General features: G+C 41.4%; 1 protein-coding gene across 1 annotated transcript in view; it reads right to left on the bottom strand.

Annotated features, from left to right (window-relative positions):
* LOC147703577 (uncharacterized) overlaps window positions 1-16,140 on the bottom strand; it is a 328,904-nt gene that overhangs the window by 112,268 nt on the left and 200,496 nt on the right. The window contains exon 9 of the mRNA XM_086929517.1: window positions 11,044-11,184. Coding sequence (XP_086785643.1) covers window positions 11,044-11,184 — 141 coding nt within the window. The remainder of the gene's footprint in view (window positions 1-11,043; window positions 11,185-16,140) is intronic.

A 16,140-nucleotide genomic window follows, 5' to 3' on the forward strand; every position in this document is an offset into this window, starting at 1 on the left:
CCACTAATAAAATAAAGGAACAACATGTCAAACAGCTGCTATATTTAACAAGAAAAACAATCAACCAACGCCTTCATGCAAGTACCTTGATTAGGTACCATAAAGCACAGCGGATTCCAAGAGGACTCAGGATCCCTCTGAAACCTTCACTATGTAAAAACAGCAAACAATTCGTTAACAAATGGTATGCTATACTAAACAAGTGTAGTTTGGATTTAATTCTTTTGATTATTGAGGAACTTTCAAGAATTCTGGAAGAACTCAACACAGAAATCGTTGGAGTAAAAGAAGAATTGAGCAAATTCATGAGCCCAGAAGAAATCACGAAAACATTAGAAGATATCAACCCGCATTTAACAAAACACACACAAGAAGTCAATGAGCGTAAAATAAGAAAATACCGTCGAGATACCCTCGATTATAAATTGGAGGAAGTATATTCATGGGCGGAAGTCTATGCTAAAAGAAGGCAAACTAAAGGGTATGCTTCACAAACAGACACCTCCTCTACAGGTAGTGAGACGTCTGGACAAAGAGGACCTCAAAACATTGACATGCGAAGAGCAAAAGAGATCCCAACAACTTCAGTACAGACGCCTTTTTTAGAGTCAGGCCCAGATACAAGGGAAGACCTAGGAGGGGTCACAAACACAGAAAAAGAGAAAGATCCACCGATAACGAAAGAAAAAACCAGGAGGAAGAAATAACAACTGCACAAATGAATGATGATAATCTGGTCATTACTATATCACCAAAACTCCTCACCAAAAAAGAAATGACTATACTACAGAAAGGTACTTCCTTTATACCTACCACCGATACTGACGTCCTTGAATTGGAAGTAAGTTTGTTTAAACTTACGCGCAAATTACGTCTCAGAAACTTCTTTGATAACATTATTACAGATGATATAAGAGAAGAACAAGATCAACTGATGGGACTCCGACCACAGAGTAACTACATGGCACCTGTAAGCCACAAGGCCATAGACTTATTCGAAACTCTCTGCAAACAAGATATACAGTCTGTTAAGCCTCGCAATACGAAACATACCAACATATCATCCAGCGAATTGAATATCATCAGAAACATTAGTCTTGATGAATCTGTGTTTTGTCAGAAAGCCGATAAGGGTGGAGCTTTAGTCATAATGGATCGGTCATATTATGAGTCACAAGTTATGGAACATTTGGAAGACACCAACCTTTACATGAAAATACCATATAATCCCACCAGAGAAATTCAAGACACCCTCTCATAGATTTTGAAAAAAGCTACAGATAACGGCACTATCAAAGAAAAAACCAAACAATACTTGACACAGATGGATCCACGGAGCCCGTCATTTTACATGACACCCAAAGTCCATAAAAACTTGCAAAAATCTCCATGTAGACCCATAGTGTCCACTTCTAAAAGCATCCATGAACCCATTGGAAAGTTTCTTGATAAGTATCTTCAACCCTTTGCAGTGGAAGCCCAGTCATATATCAAAGATACTACAGATTTTTTGAAAAAATTGGCAACGATCAACATTACCAAAGAACAACCTATAGTCATGGCTACCATTGACGTTAAAGCCTTGTATACGTCAATACCCCATCAATCAGGCATAGAGGCAGTCGAAAAAGTTCTACTCCACAGTGAGTATGAAGACACCATGTAAGTTTTTTTGATGGAACTTCTTCAGTTCACTCTGATGCACAGCTATTTTAAATATGGAGAAGAATGGTATATTCAAAAGAGCGGGACATCCATGGGCAATTCGGCAGCCCCCACTTATGCTAATATCTTCATGAGGGACTATGAGGATACGAACATTCTGAGCCAAGAAACCTGAAAGCAACATATCAAACTTTATGTCCGATTCATCAATGACATTTTTATTGTTTGGGAAGGTGCTAAAGAAGTTCTATCATCGGAAATAGCCAAACTCAATTTGATTGACGAACGCATACAGTTCACTTGGGATATCCAAGATAAAAATATCAATTTTCTTGATGTAAACATTATCAGAGGAAATTCCATTTTCAACACGACTCTATACAGAAAGAACACAGACCGTAATAACTTACTCTGTTATGACAGCTTTCATCCTCCAGCCCTAAAGAGACATCTACCATACTCTCAACTCATGAGGGTGAAACGAGTAGTCTTGGAACCAGAGAAAGCGGAGATACAAATGAATGAAATGTTCACACGATTCCAAAAGAGAGGTTACCCCTCATCAATCTTGATTGAAGCAACACAGAGGATTAAAAATGTGTCTACAGAGACCCTATTAACTAACAAACCAGTGAATAAAGAGCAACGCATTACATGCGTGAGTAAATTTTCCACATCAAGCCAATCCTTTAAAAACATCATTAAAAAACATTGGTCCATACTACGGGCAGAACCAGATTTCAAGGGAGCATTTGAGCAAGTACCATTGTTTGCACACACCAGATCCATGAACGTAGGACAACTTTTGAAATCTAGATTGAAGATCAGTCCGTTTGCCATATTTAAAGGAACCCTGCCATGTATGAACTGCAACAACTGTGGTAACATTACGAAAGGCAATAAGTTATCTCCTCCTGAGTTTAAAGATACCATCAACTTAAAAGTCAATGGCACATGCGACACTATGAACGTTATATACGTATTGAGTTGTCCATGCAAATTACACTATGTGGGACATACGGAGCGCAAATTCAAAATTCGGCTCAATGAACATAAGAGCAACATTAGAACTAAAATGCTCAAGTCTACTGTTGCCCACATTTTACGGAAGCCAAACATGATATCACTGAACTGAAGGCACACATTCTTGAAGTTGTGGAAAAACATGAAGGTATCAACAATAAAACACAACTTCTGAAGAGAGAAAATCACTGGATATATCGCTTAAAGACTTTGAAACCGGGGGGCCTCAATGAAAGAGTGGAATTTCTTTGTTACTTGTAATTACACAGATTTGTGTCTACTGTATCCCTGCATGGAAACTGTTGGTTATTTGAATTTTCATTGAAGTTCCACTGCATGGCAGCATACAAGTTCCACAATCCCTAGCGCATTGCGTAGGTATAGACTCCACCCACCTATTTCCTTTTATCATCCTTCCGCCACTCCGTGCGAGTTCAAACGGAGGGTAGCGGATCTCATAGAGAGCAGCACTCTGCTTTTTCACTGGTAAGCGTATACAGCGGGTAGCGCGTCACATCAGTGCATGTTAAATGGGTCGTTGTTTAAACTGCCATCTCGAAGCGCCATTAGCGGTTTTCCTATCCCAAACCTAATACCGCCGTGCTCCCTACATAGGTTCGGTAGGGTCAACTAGTTATGCATAGTACATATTGCTTTGTTTAAACCTTACGTCAGTTACGAACCCTTATCTCTCCACTCTTCGCGTTACTTTTACATCTTAGCTATCAGCATCGCATAGTGTTGTCTAATATGTTGGTAATTTGTGTGTTTTTTTACATATGCATTATCACCAGAACCATTTGAATGTTACATATGCAGTTTAATGTTTTTTTCATATATATAGCCTTTTTGTTCCGAACATGTTAGCAACTACTGTTTAACATGAATTTTTGGTGGGCGTTCAGGACGTAGTACTAATTACCATTGTTTCAACCCACAGATCCCTTGATAAAGGCGCCGGCTCGCGCCGAAATGCATTGGGAGGCCAGGGGTGGCCAGTGAAATGCTTATTAAATCAAGAATATCAGATTGTGAATCACATGATTATGACGCTTGATGTGAAGTAACATTATGGATATCGTCATGCATTATGGATTATCAATAAATTGAATTATCCTTATGGAGAACTGAAAAACTGTTTCAAAAATTCTTGCTGCGTACGCAGCATATACTTGTGCCCAGAATTACAAGTTGATTAGGAACTTCTTCGCACCTGTTGTCATTATTCCTTACCCCAGAGTAGGGGGTGTCCTTGGAGCACAGTTAACCTACTATCAACCCTAATACAAACACGCAGTGCTCGAATCATTTAATTTTTTGGTCATTTGTCAACCTACTCACTAGGTTCGAAGCACGCCTTAAAGTCATCATGCAATATGAAGAGATCACCCATATGACTGAATCTAGAGCAGAAACATTCGCATTTGATGCAGAAGCAAGCACACACATATATTCTCTCATACAAGAAAACACTACGGAGTTCGCCACTAATAAAACTAAGGAACAACATGTCTAGCAGCTGCTATATTTAACAAGAAAAACAATCAACCAACGCCTTCATGCAAGTACCTTGATTAGGTACCATAAAGCACAGCGGATTCCAAGAGGACTCAGGATCCCTCTGAAACCTTCATTATGTAAAAACATCAAACAATTTGTTGACAAATGGTATGCTATACTAAACAAGTGTAGTTTGGATTTAATTCTTTTGATAATTGAGGAACTTTCAAGAATTCTGGAAGAACTCAACACAGAAATCGTTGGAGTAAAAGAAGAATTGAGCAAATTCATGAGCCCAGAAGAAATCACGAAAACATTAGAAGATATCAACCAGCAATTAACAAAACACACACAAGAAGTCAATGAGGGTAAAATAAGAAAATACCGTCGAGATACCCTCGATTATAAATTGGAGGAAGTATATTCATGGGCGGAAGTCTATGCTAAAAGAAGGCAAACTAAAGGGTATGCTTCACAAACAGACACCTCCTCTACAGGTAGTGAGACATCTGGACAAAGAGGACCTCAAAACACTGACATGCGAAGAGCAAAAGAGATCCCAACAACTTCAGTACAGACGCCTTTTTTAGAGTCAGGCCCAGATACAAGGGAAGATCCAGGAGGGGTCACAAACACAGAAAAAAAGAAAGATCCACCGATAACGAAAGAAAAAACCAGGAGTAAGAAATAACAACTGCACAAATGAATGATGATAATCTGGTCATTAATATATCACAAAAACTCCTCACCAAAAAAGAAATGACTATACTACAGAAAGGGACTTCCTTTATACCCACCACCGGTACTGACGCCCTTGAATTGGAAGTAAGTTTGTTTAAACTTACGCGCAAATTACGTCTCAGAAACTTCTTGGATAACATTATTACAGATGATATAAGAGAAGAACAAAATCAACTGATGGGACTCTGACCACAGAGTAACTACATGGCACCTGTAAGCCACAAGGCCATAGACTTATTCGAAACTCTCTGCAAACAAGATATACTGTCTGTTAAGCCTCGCAATAAGAAACATACCAACATATCATCCAGCGAATTGAATATCATCAGAAACATTAGTCTTGATGAATCTGTGTTTTGTCAGAAAGCCGATAAGGGTGGAGCTTTAGTCATAACGGATCGGTCATATTATGAGTCACAAGTTATGGAACATTTGGAAGACACCAACCTTTACATGAAAATACCATATAATCCCACCAGAGAAATTCAAGACACCCTCTCACAGATTTTGAAAAAATCTACAGATAACGGCACTATCAAAGAAAAAACCAAACAATACTTGACACAGATGGATCCACGGAGCCCGTCATTTTACATGACACCCAAAGTCCATAAAAACTTGCAAAAACCTCCATGTAGACCCATAGTGTCCACTTATAAAAGCATCCATGAACCCATTGGAAAGTTTCTTGATAAGTATCTTCAACCCTTTGCAGTGGAAGCCCAGTCATATATCAAAGATACTACAGATTTTTTGAAAAAATTGGCAACGATCAACATTACCAAAGAACAACCTATAGTCATGGCTACCATTGACGTTAAAGCCTTGTATACGTCAATACCCCATCAATCAGGCATAGAGGCAGTCGAAAAAGTTCTACTCCACAGTGAGTATGAAGACACCATGAAAGTTTTTTTGATGGAACTTCTTCAGTTCACTCTGATGCACAGCTATTTTAAATATGGAGAAGAATGGTATATTCAAAAGAGCGGGACATCCATGGGCAATTCGGCAGCCCCCACTTATGCTAATATCTTAATGAGGGACTATGAGGATACGAACATTCTGAGCCAAGAAACCTGGAAGCAACATATCAAACTTTATGTCCGATTCATCGATGACATTTTTATTGTTTGGGAAGGTGCTAAAGAAGCTCTATCATCGGAAATAGCCAAACTCAATTTGATTGACGAACGCATACAGTTCACTTGGGATATCCAAGATAAAAATATCAATTTTCTTGATGTAAACATTATCAGAGGAGATTCCATTTTCAACACGACTCTATACAGAAAGAACACAGACCGTAATAACTTACTCAGTTATGACAGCTTTCATCCTCCAGCCCTAAAGAGACATCTACCATATTCTCAACTCATGAGGGTGAAACGAGTAGTCTCGGAACCAGAGAAAGCGGAGATACAAATGAATGAAATGTCCACACGATTCCAAAAGAGAGGTTACCCCTCATCAATCTTGATTGAAGCAACACAGAGGATTAAAAATGTGTCTAGAGAGACCCTATTAACTAAGAAACCAGTGAATAAAGAGCAACCCATTACATGCGTGAGTAAATTTTCCACATCAAGCAAATCCTTTAAAAACATCATTAAAAAACATTGGTCCATACTACTGGCAGAACCAGATTTCAAGGGAGCATTTGAGCAAGAACCATTGTTTGCACACACCAGATCCATGAACGTAGGACAACTTTTGAAATCTAGATTGAAGATCAGTCCGTTTGCCATATTTAAAGGAACCCTGCCATGTATGAACTGCAACAACTGTGGTAACATTACGAAAGGCAATAAGTTATCTCCTCCTGAGTTTAAAGATACCATCAACTTAAAAGTCAATGGCACATGCGACACTATGAACGTTATATACGTATTGAGTTGTCCATGTAAATTACACTATGTGGGACATACGGAGCGCAAATTCAAAATTCGGCTCAATGAACATAAGAGCAACATTAGAACTAAAATGCTCAATTCTACTGTTCCCACACATTTTATGGAAGCCAAACATGATATCACTGAACTGAAGGCACGCATTCTTGAAGTTGTGGAAAAACATGAAGGTATCAACAATAAAACACAACTTCTGAAGACAGAAAATCACTGGATATATCGCTTAAAAGACTTTGAAACCGGGGGGCCTCAATGAAAGAGTGGAATTTCTTTGTTACTTGTAATTACACAGATTTGTGTCTACTGTATCCCTGCATGGAAACTGTTGGTTATTTGTATTTTCATTGAAGTTCCACTGCATGATAGCATACAAGTTCCACAATCCCTAGCGCATTGCGTAGGTATAGACTCCACCCACCTATTTCCTTTTATCATCCTTCCGCCACTCCGTGCGAGTTCAAACGGAGCGTAGCGGATCTCATAGAGAGCGGCACTCTGATTTTTCACTGGTAAGTGCATACAGCGGGTAGCGCGTCACTTCATTGCATGTTAAATGGGTCGTTGTTTAAACTGCTATCTCGAAGCGCCATAGCGGTTTTCCTTTCCCAAACCTAATACCGCCGTGCTCCCTACATAAGTTCGGTAGGGTCCACTAGTTATGCATAGTACATATTGCTTTGTTTAAATCTTACGTCAGTTACGAACCCTTATCTCTCCACTCTTCGCGTTACTTTTACATCTTAGCTATCAGCACCGCATAGTGTTGTCTAATATGTTGGTAATTTGTGTGTTTTTTTAAATATGCATTATCACCAGAACCATTTGAATGTTACATATGCAGCTTAATGTTTTTTTCATATATATAGCCTTTTTGTTCCGAACATGTTAGCAACTACTATTTAACATGAATTTTTGGTGGGCGTTCAGGACGTAGTGCTAATTACCATTGTTTCAACCCACAGATCCCTTGATAAAGGCGCCGGCTCGCGCCGAAATGCATTGGGAGGCCAGGGGTGGCCAGTGAAATGCTTATTAAATCAAGAATATCAGATTGTGAATCACATGATTATGACGCTTGATGTGAAGTAACATTATGGATATCGTCATGCATTATGGATTATCAATAAATTGAATTATCCTTATGGAGAACTGAAAAACTGTTTCAAAAATTCTTGCTGGCTACGCAGCATATACTTGTGCCCAGGTTTACAAGTTGATTAGGAACTTGTTCGCACCTGTTGTCATTATTCCTTACCCCAGAGTAGGGGGTGTCCTTGGAGCACAGTTAACCTACTATCAACCCTAATACAAACACGCAGTGCTCGAATCATTTAATTTTTTGGTCTTTGGAATTATGTCACACACCGCACTTGGACCAATTGCTGCTCGAGTTCATAGCTTTTGGATAACTCATTCTTGGGTTTGTGCAATGATTTCTAGGATTCGTGGGAATCAATGGGAATTAGGCAAGTCTCCTTTTCAGTTGCAAATCACAGAATTCAAGTCCTTTTGTCAAACTAGTCATTTAAACCAGGATAAAAAGGTGTAAAGCAGGGACGATATGCATATCAGCAAACTACACACTCTTGTGCCACAGGAACCTAGATTTGTGCCTCATTTACTTGTAAATCTCACAGCTCATCTGTGGCCATATTACACAAGACTCCTGGGGGAGCGAAGAACGTTCCGCACGCATTATGAGCCCCAGGGGCACTTTGGTAGTACAGAAAGCTTCCTAGATGCTTGTGCAGTTCCTTTTGTGATATAGATAGTGCTGGCGCACATACAGCACCAGTGCTATCATTAGAGGCTGTTCACTTATTTGTGGTCTTATGTAAATGAGGGAATCACTTTGCCTTTGCCTCTGCACCCGCACCAATTACTGATGTGGGCGCAGAGGCAGACATGCCGTTAGAAGACGCACTGAAAGTATGCCACAAAAATGTGGCACACTTTCAGTGATGGATTAAACCCAGATCAGTTGACTGGGGTGAGTGTTTGTATTGTCAATGCTCCGTCCATCATCCCCTTTTGTATTGCTTTGTTCGCCCTAAATTGACAGGGTATGCTCAGACATGAGTCCCTTGCTCACTTGGCCACTGGATTCAAGATAGCCTGGCTGATGAGGATTATGAATCCGAAACCGGTCCCAGGATGCTTGTTTCCGGTCCAGGAAATGGCTTGGCAGTTCTGGCTGGACTGTTCCCATGAGGGACAGGGTCAGACTGATTTGCATATGGCCATGTCTGAACTGGGGTGGCTGAGTGAGCTAAATAATGGTGATGGATTGAACCCAGATCAGTTGAACGGGCGTGAGTGTTTGATTTGCTCAAACGCTCCGTCCATCATCCCCTTTTGTAACACATTCAGTGCGCCTTCTAAATGTAGACCTCTAAAGGGATGAAAGGGGGAACCCCAAACATCCCCTTGCAGGTGGGTGCAGCCACTCACTGCACCCCTCTGTAAGGGGCTCTCTAATCCCTTTCCAAAGTGCAGGTGGGTTGCAACCTGCACAGAGAAACATAGAGCAACCTTTAAATAGCTGCTCTGTATTTCTCTTGATTGCTCTGCCCTGTGGGCAGCGTGATTCTGCGGCTACCCCGCAGGCCGTTCATTCTTCATGATAGCGCACAATTCCATGTTTGCACCAGACACACCTACCTCACTGGGGGTGAATATCTGAAAAGTTTCAGCGCTCCATCCATCATCTCCTCGTGTTTGCTGTGTTCACCCTAAATTAGCAGGGTATGCCCAGATGTGGGTCCCTTGCTCACTTTGTCACTGGATTCAAGTTAGCCTGAAAACGGTCCCAGGATGCTTGTTTCCAGTCCAGGGAAGACATGGCTTGGCAGTTCGGGCTGGACTGTTCCCATGAGGCACAGGGTCAAGACTGATTTGCATATACCTGTGTCTGAACTGGGGTGGCAAAGTGAGCTGAAGAACGTAGATGGATTAAACCCAGATCTGTGACTGAGGGTCAGTGTCGGAAAAGTTTCAGCGCTCCGTCCATCATCTCTTTGTGTTTGCTTTCAAGGTGTGCCATGACACAAACATGGAATGTGCGCTCTATCTGTCATATGGTCCCTGGTTTGTTGTGTGTTACAGGAGGGACTAGGAGTGGGTGTGACTGGCATAATTCTCTCTAGCCCAATTACTAATAATTATTACAAAATTACTCATGATTATGCGTGGTTATTTTCTTAGGACAAAATGCACCCTTGCATCCATAATAGGCCCAACGATGTATTTTGCACTAAGAAAATAGCACAAAATGTTATAGGACACGAACACCAGTAGGCATCAGAAGCTCTCTCTCTCTGTTAGTTCATTGCTCCTGTGATGGGATTATTGCCCCAAATTACTCTTAGTTACTCAAGATGGCATCATCGCATACAATCTCACAAGAGTAATGGGTAATTACTGAAATTACTCTGATTTCACCAGCATAATTAAAACATTTCCCAGTCCTAGAGGAAACTGGATATCAGCGAGACTCGGCACAGCTGTTGCGGTTTGCTGAGCTACCAGAGAACAACTGGTGCCCTGGTGGAAGGAATTAAGGCAACTCGTTCGTATGCTTGCACTGACAGGGAAAGCGGGTGTGTGCCTCACACACGTTTCACCGAATATTCATGGGTGCCGATGGCAATGCCATTGACACGTTCTGTGCCCGATTCAGTTCAAACAGGTTCAATCAAGACATTTTAATAAGTGTCCAATATATGGTTTCAATAATAAAGTGTCAGGAGTAAATTTGGTTTATGTGTTCTTATTTTTATTTAATGTATTTCAGTAATATTTGTGATTCCTCAATGTATCCATCAGTTTTATTTGCAAGTGAACATTTGTCTTCAAATGTTCACAGCAAATTTTACACACGTAATTAACTGTCACTTACTTACATTCTTACTCCTGGTATTTAAAAGGAAACACTGAAGAATTTCACCATAAGCTTCTTCAGAGAACCGTCCAGAAGACGCAAATGGGGAAATGCTTAGGAATTAAACTGAAAGATAAATGAACAAGTCACAAATAAGAAACAAAGACTGACAATGGACACATTGAAAGGATGGGGAAGAAAAATGGGAACGTGAATATGAAATCAATGTTTTAAAAAAATTATATATATAAAAAACACAATCGGAAAAAAAGGATTAATGGGAGAGTTGCCCTTTGCTAAGATAATTAACTTGAAATACATAACTGAAAATGTGTCTCACGGATCCCCATAGGTAGCACAGGAAGAGATAAAAGTTGATAAACGCTGCAACAGAAAACATCTGAGCACATTCTTCCTTTTCGATTTCCTCAACATCACCTTGCACTTTCCCATCAGCTACTGGTCCTTTAAATTAAAAAGAGAAAGGTTTAAGTAAAAAGACAGACATCGGCAAGTACCAGGATGCAACAAATGGATGGCAAACAGGGGTACACAAAAGCATGACAAAGATGAAACAACAGAGAACACACATGAATGGAAGCACAAAATGAAGGAAGCCTTTAAATGAATGGAAGAAAAGTATAGCGATCTGTTTCTCCAACAAGGGGGAATCCATTGTGAGAGTTCTACCCTTGTAGGCAAAAGCTTTCACTATTTAGAGGTCTCTGTGTCCTTCAGAGGTGCCACCCCTGAAAAGGCTCCTCAGAAATCACTTTGCTGAATGGCCACCGTTTCCTGAGACTGCTCAGCAAAACTTTTTGTTTTTCTGAAACAAACCCCCGAAGCAGGAGTTTAATAAACATAAAAATAAAATAATAACCCTGACACCCTGGGAGTTTTCTCTCAAGGTGTGAGGGTGAATTTGAATTTTTCCTTTTTGAGGACTCAAGGCTTTTCCTGCTGGCAGAAACATGGTGGTCTACCTAATTCAGTTCAGTTCAATTCAAATAGCTTTATTCGACAACATGTATCATAAAAGTATTATTTGACATTTATGCAATAAGACAATTTATCTTCAGTAATAAAACGATCTTTAGATATAAATGTGTGTTAAAAAAAGGTTCTTGGCATGACATTATTAGCAGCGTATTAAAATACAAAGCATAAAACAAGTCACACTAAAAACATTAATCTTAGAAGAATATGTACATGTTGCTTACTACAAGTCCCTTTCATCTCAGGTACTCAATAGTTATAATAAAAATACAAAAAAGAAGGATACAAGGGGCATCACAATAGTCAGTACAAAAAGTGCTAGTGCTATATCCATCATAAACGGTATTCATATATGTTGCAAAGTCATCCTGCGCACTGGGCGCACCCCAAAATATTGCTGACTGATACTGGTGATAACTGATTTTGACTGACACTGGGCTCTGCCTAACCAGGCCCAGGGCCAGTGCTGAGCTGAAAGAGACTCATTAGAATACAGTTAAAACACCTAACATACACTAGGGTACACTACGGTATGATGGGGTACCCCCTGTGATTTGCATGACCTACCCCATACGCCCCTAGTATATAATAGGGCAGGGGATTGAAACTACCTAGAAGTACCCAGTACCCAGGGGCATGTCAGTTTAGAGGCTGCAGTGTTTTCAGCCCTTGCAAGTGTGCACTGCTGAAGCCTGAGGTCAGTTTAAAAACAGCCCTGGGTGCCAGACTGCTTTTAAAAAGTAAATTGTGCCCAAACTCGAATTTGGTTGTAGGGGCACTTAAAAATGGATAACCTACAATGTTTTGGTATATTAGGGACCTCCAGGGTCTCCCCTAGGTATCACAGGGGTGGGGGTCAGTTATCTATGAGGAACATCCTTATAAAATGAGCTTTTATATGCCTGGGTAAAGTGAAATTTCACTCCCCACATAGTGGTAAAGTGCTGCTCAAATTCGACTTTGATGCTAGGAGCACAGTAAATGGATAATCTGCAATATTTCTACAGATTCAGAACCCCTAAAGTCTCCCCCAGTTGCCCATGGGGTGGGGGTTCCTGTAGATATAAGGCAAATACTTATAAAATATGTTTTTGTAAGTCCTGGTGCTGGAAAAATGGCCCAAGTCATTTTTCCCATTTCAAATCCCTTGCTACATAGGTTAACATGGTAGGAAGTTATTGATTAATAACTATTGATAGGAGAGGACTAGAATGGCCATTCAAAGACTTTCCAGAATGGTAGTAGTAAATCCAACAATATCATATTGTTGTATTTCTCCTAAAGTGTACCATCAAGAAGTTATACGACCTTCTTGATTGTAAGTCCAAATTCAGCCTTCCAGTGGTCTGCCCTGATTGGTCAGAGTTAAGTGGATTAGCCAGGCTGCCTTGAAGAGGTGATAAAGAGCCCCTGGGATTTTACAGTTCTGCTTGCAGTGCAGTGTGTTGTTCAATAGGAATGCCAGGCCAGGGGTAGGGGTCGTAAACCAGGGCCTTCAAAGGCAGAGGGAAGGCCACAGTCTCAGTTTCCACTGTACACTTTTGACCCACACCAGACCCAGGACTAGGGAAGGTATGTGCAAATGGTAGGGGGAGAGTCTATGGAAATAAGCCATCCTAGGGGATGTGTTTAGCCAGCCCTTACCTCCTTGCTGGAAAATCAGCTATTATGGACTTGGAAGATTTGATGCAATCTGGGACAAAATAATGCCACACTCTACAGGATGGGGTCATAACTATGAAGAGTTACCCTGCTCCCATTGGTCAGAAGTGACCTCCTGTTTGACCCAGAGAACATGGAATAAGTATCTGAGAGTTTAGAGCCCTCCAGATCTGCTGCTTGAAAGGTACTGACGCAAGAAGTGCCCTCCTAAGAAGTTTTGCTGTGCAAAGATTTCTAAGGCTTGACCTCTGAAGACTGCACCAACTGAAACTGTAGCCTTGTGGATTACCTTGCAGCAAAAAGACTAAATAGTGGACTCCCTGCAAGCTACAGGTTAACAGAGCTCATCTGGACATCCCCACAAAGAATTCCCAGCCTGGAGTACCAGTGGATTTTTAAGGGATTTGTTCAAGTGGTTTGCGGAATTGAAGTTTCACACTTTCAAGGACCCTCTTGGAGATTCCAGAACCTTGGATTGTGTGTTGGATACTTTGGGACCTGCAAGCAGAACTTCATGAAGGAGTTCTAATTGTACCCTGCATGCTGGAGAAGGCGGCACAAAACATTTAGTGAGATTCTCCAGAACAATTTCTAAAGGTGTCCCTGTTAGAGAAAACAAAATTACTAAAAGGGGCACTGTTGGTTTCTAAGCAATAGAAAGTGACTAATCTTTAAAAATTCATATCCCTGGTTCCCTACAGTAGATTTGTTTTCATTTTGGTGCCATTTAAAAGATGTAAAGATTACCTATTTTTATGGATTCGTGTTGGATTTTTATTTTGTGTTGTGTCTAAATTATTTACAGAAATGGTGTTTTTAAATGCTTTACATACCTGTCTTTGAAGTTAAGCCAGTCTGCTCGCAGCCACGTTACCAAGGGTTGAGCATTGGAATAATTTTCTAACACCTATGCTGGGCCCTACCATGTGTTAGTGACTTTATTGCCAGTGGCAGACCTACATTTGCCCCTACCAATAACCCACTTTCCAACATTTGGTGATCAGCTGTGTGGATGAGGACTTGTGTTTAAAAAGAACGCCTTTCAGTGAATGATTTAAGATTATAAAAATCCTCTAAATTGCCTTAGAACAAAACCTTTGGGTATGATTTTGGGAATTTGGACTAAACTGTTTTTAATCCATTGTTTTGATTTTTCCAAACTGTTCTGTCTGTTGTGCCTAGATTTTTGTGACCCAAAACTAGGGAACCATGGAGCTGCACCTGGCTAAACTGCCCCAGTTTAAGATGGCTGATCTTAGGGAACAGTGTAGGCTTAGGGGACTGCATGCTGCCAAGAAGATGAGGAAGGCAGGGTTGCTTGAGTCTTTAAAGGCCTGGGCCAGGGCAGCTGAGGTGAACCCGGGGGGGGATGTTCCCCCCAACCTCACCCAAGAGAGCAGTGAGAATGAGACCTCTTTAGTTGTGACAAGTGTTAGCCAGGTGAATCAAGGTGGTGGTGGGAGTGGGGAAGGGTCCCTTACTCAGGAACCACTACCGTCCCTTGCAGTGAGACAGCTTCAGGCTCAATTAGCTTTGATAGCTTTAGAGCAAAGGAAACTGGACTTGGCTGAAAAGAGATGGGAGAGGGAGGAGAAGAAAAGGAATGGTTGCAGTGAAAGTGAAGAAGATGCTGAGATGTCCGTCCAGGGGTGGTAGATTTGAACCTAAACTACCCAAGGGCATAGTACCCAAGTACACCTAGGTGGATGACATTGACAGGTGGCTAGCAGCTTTTGAGAGTGCCCTTAAAATGAGTAGGTTCCACTCTAGGTATTGGGGTGCACTCCTGTGGGAGTTGATTCCAGTAGCTGGGAGGGATAGGCTCCTGACCCTGAAGGGGGACAATGTAGAATCATACCAACCAATAAAGGCATGCTTAGTCAAGAGACTTGGTCTGACTCCAGAGCAGTACAGGGTGAAGTTTAGAGGCACCCAGAAATTGAGTTCAAAGTCTTGGGTAGACTTTGTGGATGTTTCAGTGAAGGCACTGGAAGGCTGGATTGTTGGTAACAAAGTTAACACATATGAGGGATTGTATCATTTGTTTTTGAAGGAACATACTTTGACTCATTATGCAGAAGAGGAGTTACGCCAGTATCTAGTGGACTCTAAGCTGACAGTCCCCAGAGAGCTGGGGGAATCAGCTGATGAGTGGGTCAGAAACCGGGATTCCATTCAGCATCAGGGGGGGTGACCAGAAGAAAGGAAGACAGGTCCCTTCCCAAGGGAAAGCCCAAGGAAATGAAGGTCAAAAACTTAAGGAGTCCTCCAAAGACCAACAAAAACCTGCACAAGGAGGGAGGCCCGAGCCAACCCAAATTCAAAGGGAGGGGGTTTCAGGGAAAGCCTGGTATGTTCTTTGATCCCTCAAAGGTGGGTAAGTGCTTTGACTGTAAGCAGCCAGGGCATACGCAGGGAGATGCTGTCTGTGCCAAGAAGCTCTCCCCTAAGGGGCCATCCACAGGGATTGCCAGTGTCAGTGTAGGGATGGAGAGTGATGCCCCAGAGAGGTGTAGTCAGGTGGTGGAAGCAACCTTAGTGTCTCTGGGAGGGGTGAATATTGCCACCTTGCTGCCTTACCTCTAAACATGGACAAGTACAGGCAGAGGCCTAAAGTGAATTGGACTGAGGTTGAGGCTATCAGAGACACTGGGGCTAGTGTAACTATGACCCTAGATGAACTGGTACCTCCAGAGAGGTTGTTACCTGGTGAGTTTCACCAGGTGACATATGCAGACAGCACTACCAAACTCCATCCTATGG

The sequence above is a fragment of the Lissotriton vulgaris genome, chromosome 7 (genome assembly GCF_964263255.1).
Source record: "Lissotriton vulgaris chromosome 7, aLisVul1.2, whole genome shotgun sequence".
In the NCBI taxonomy this organism is placed as follows: domain Eukaryota; kingdom Metazoa; phylum Chordata; class Amphibia; order Caudata; family Salamandridae; genus Lissotriton; species Lissotriton vulgaris.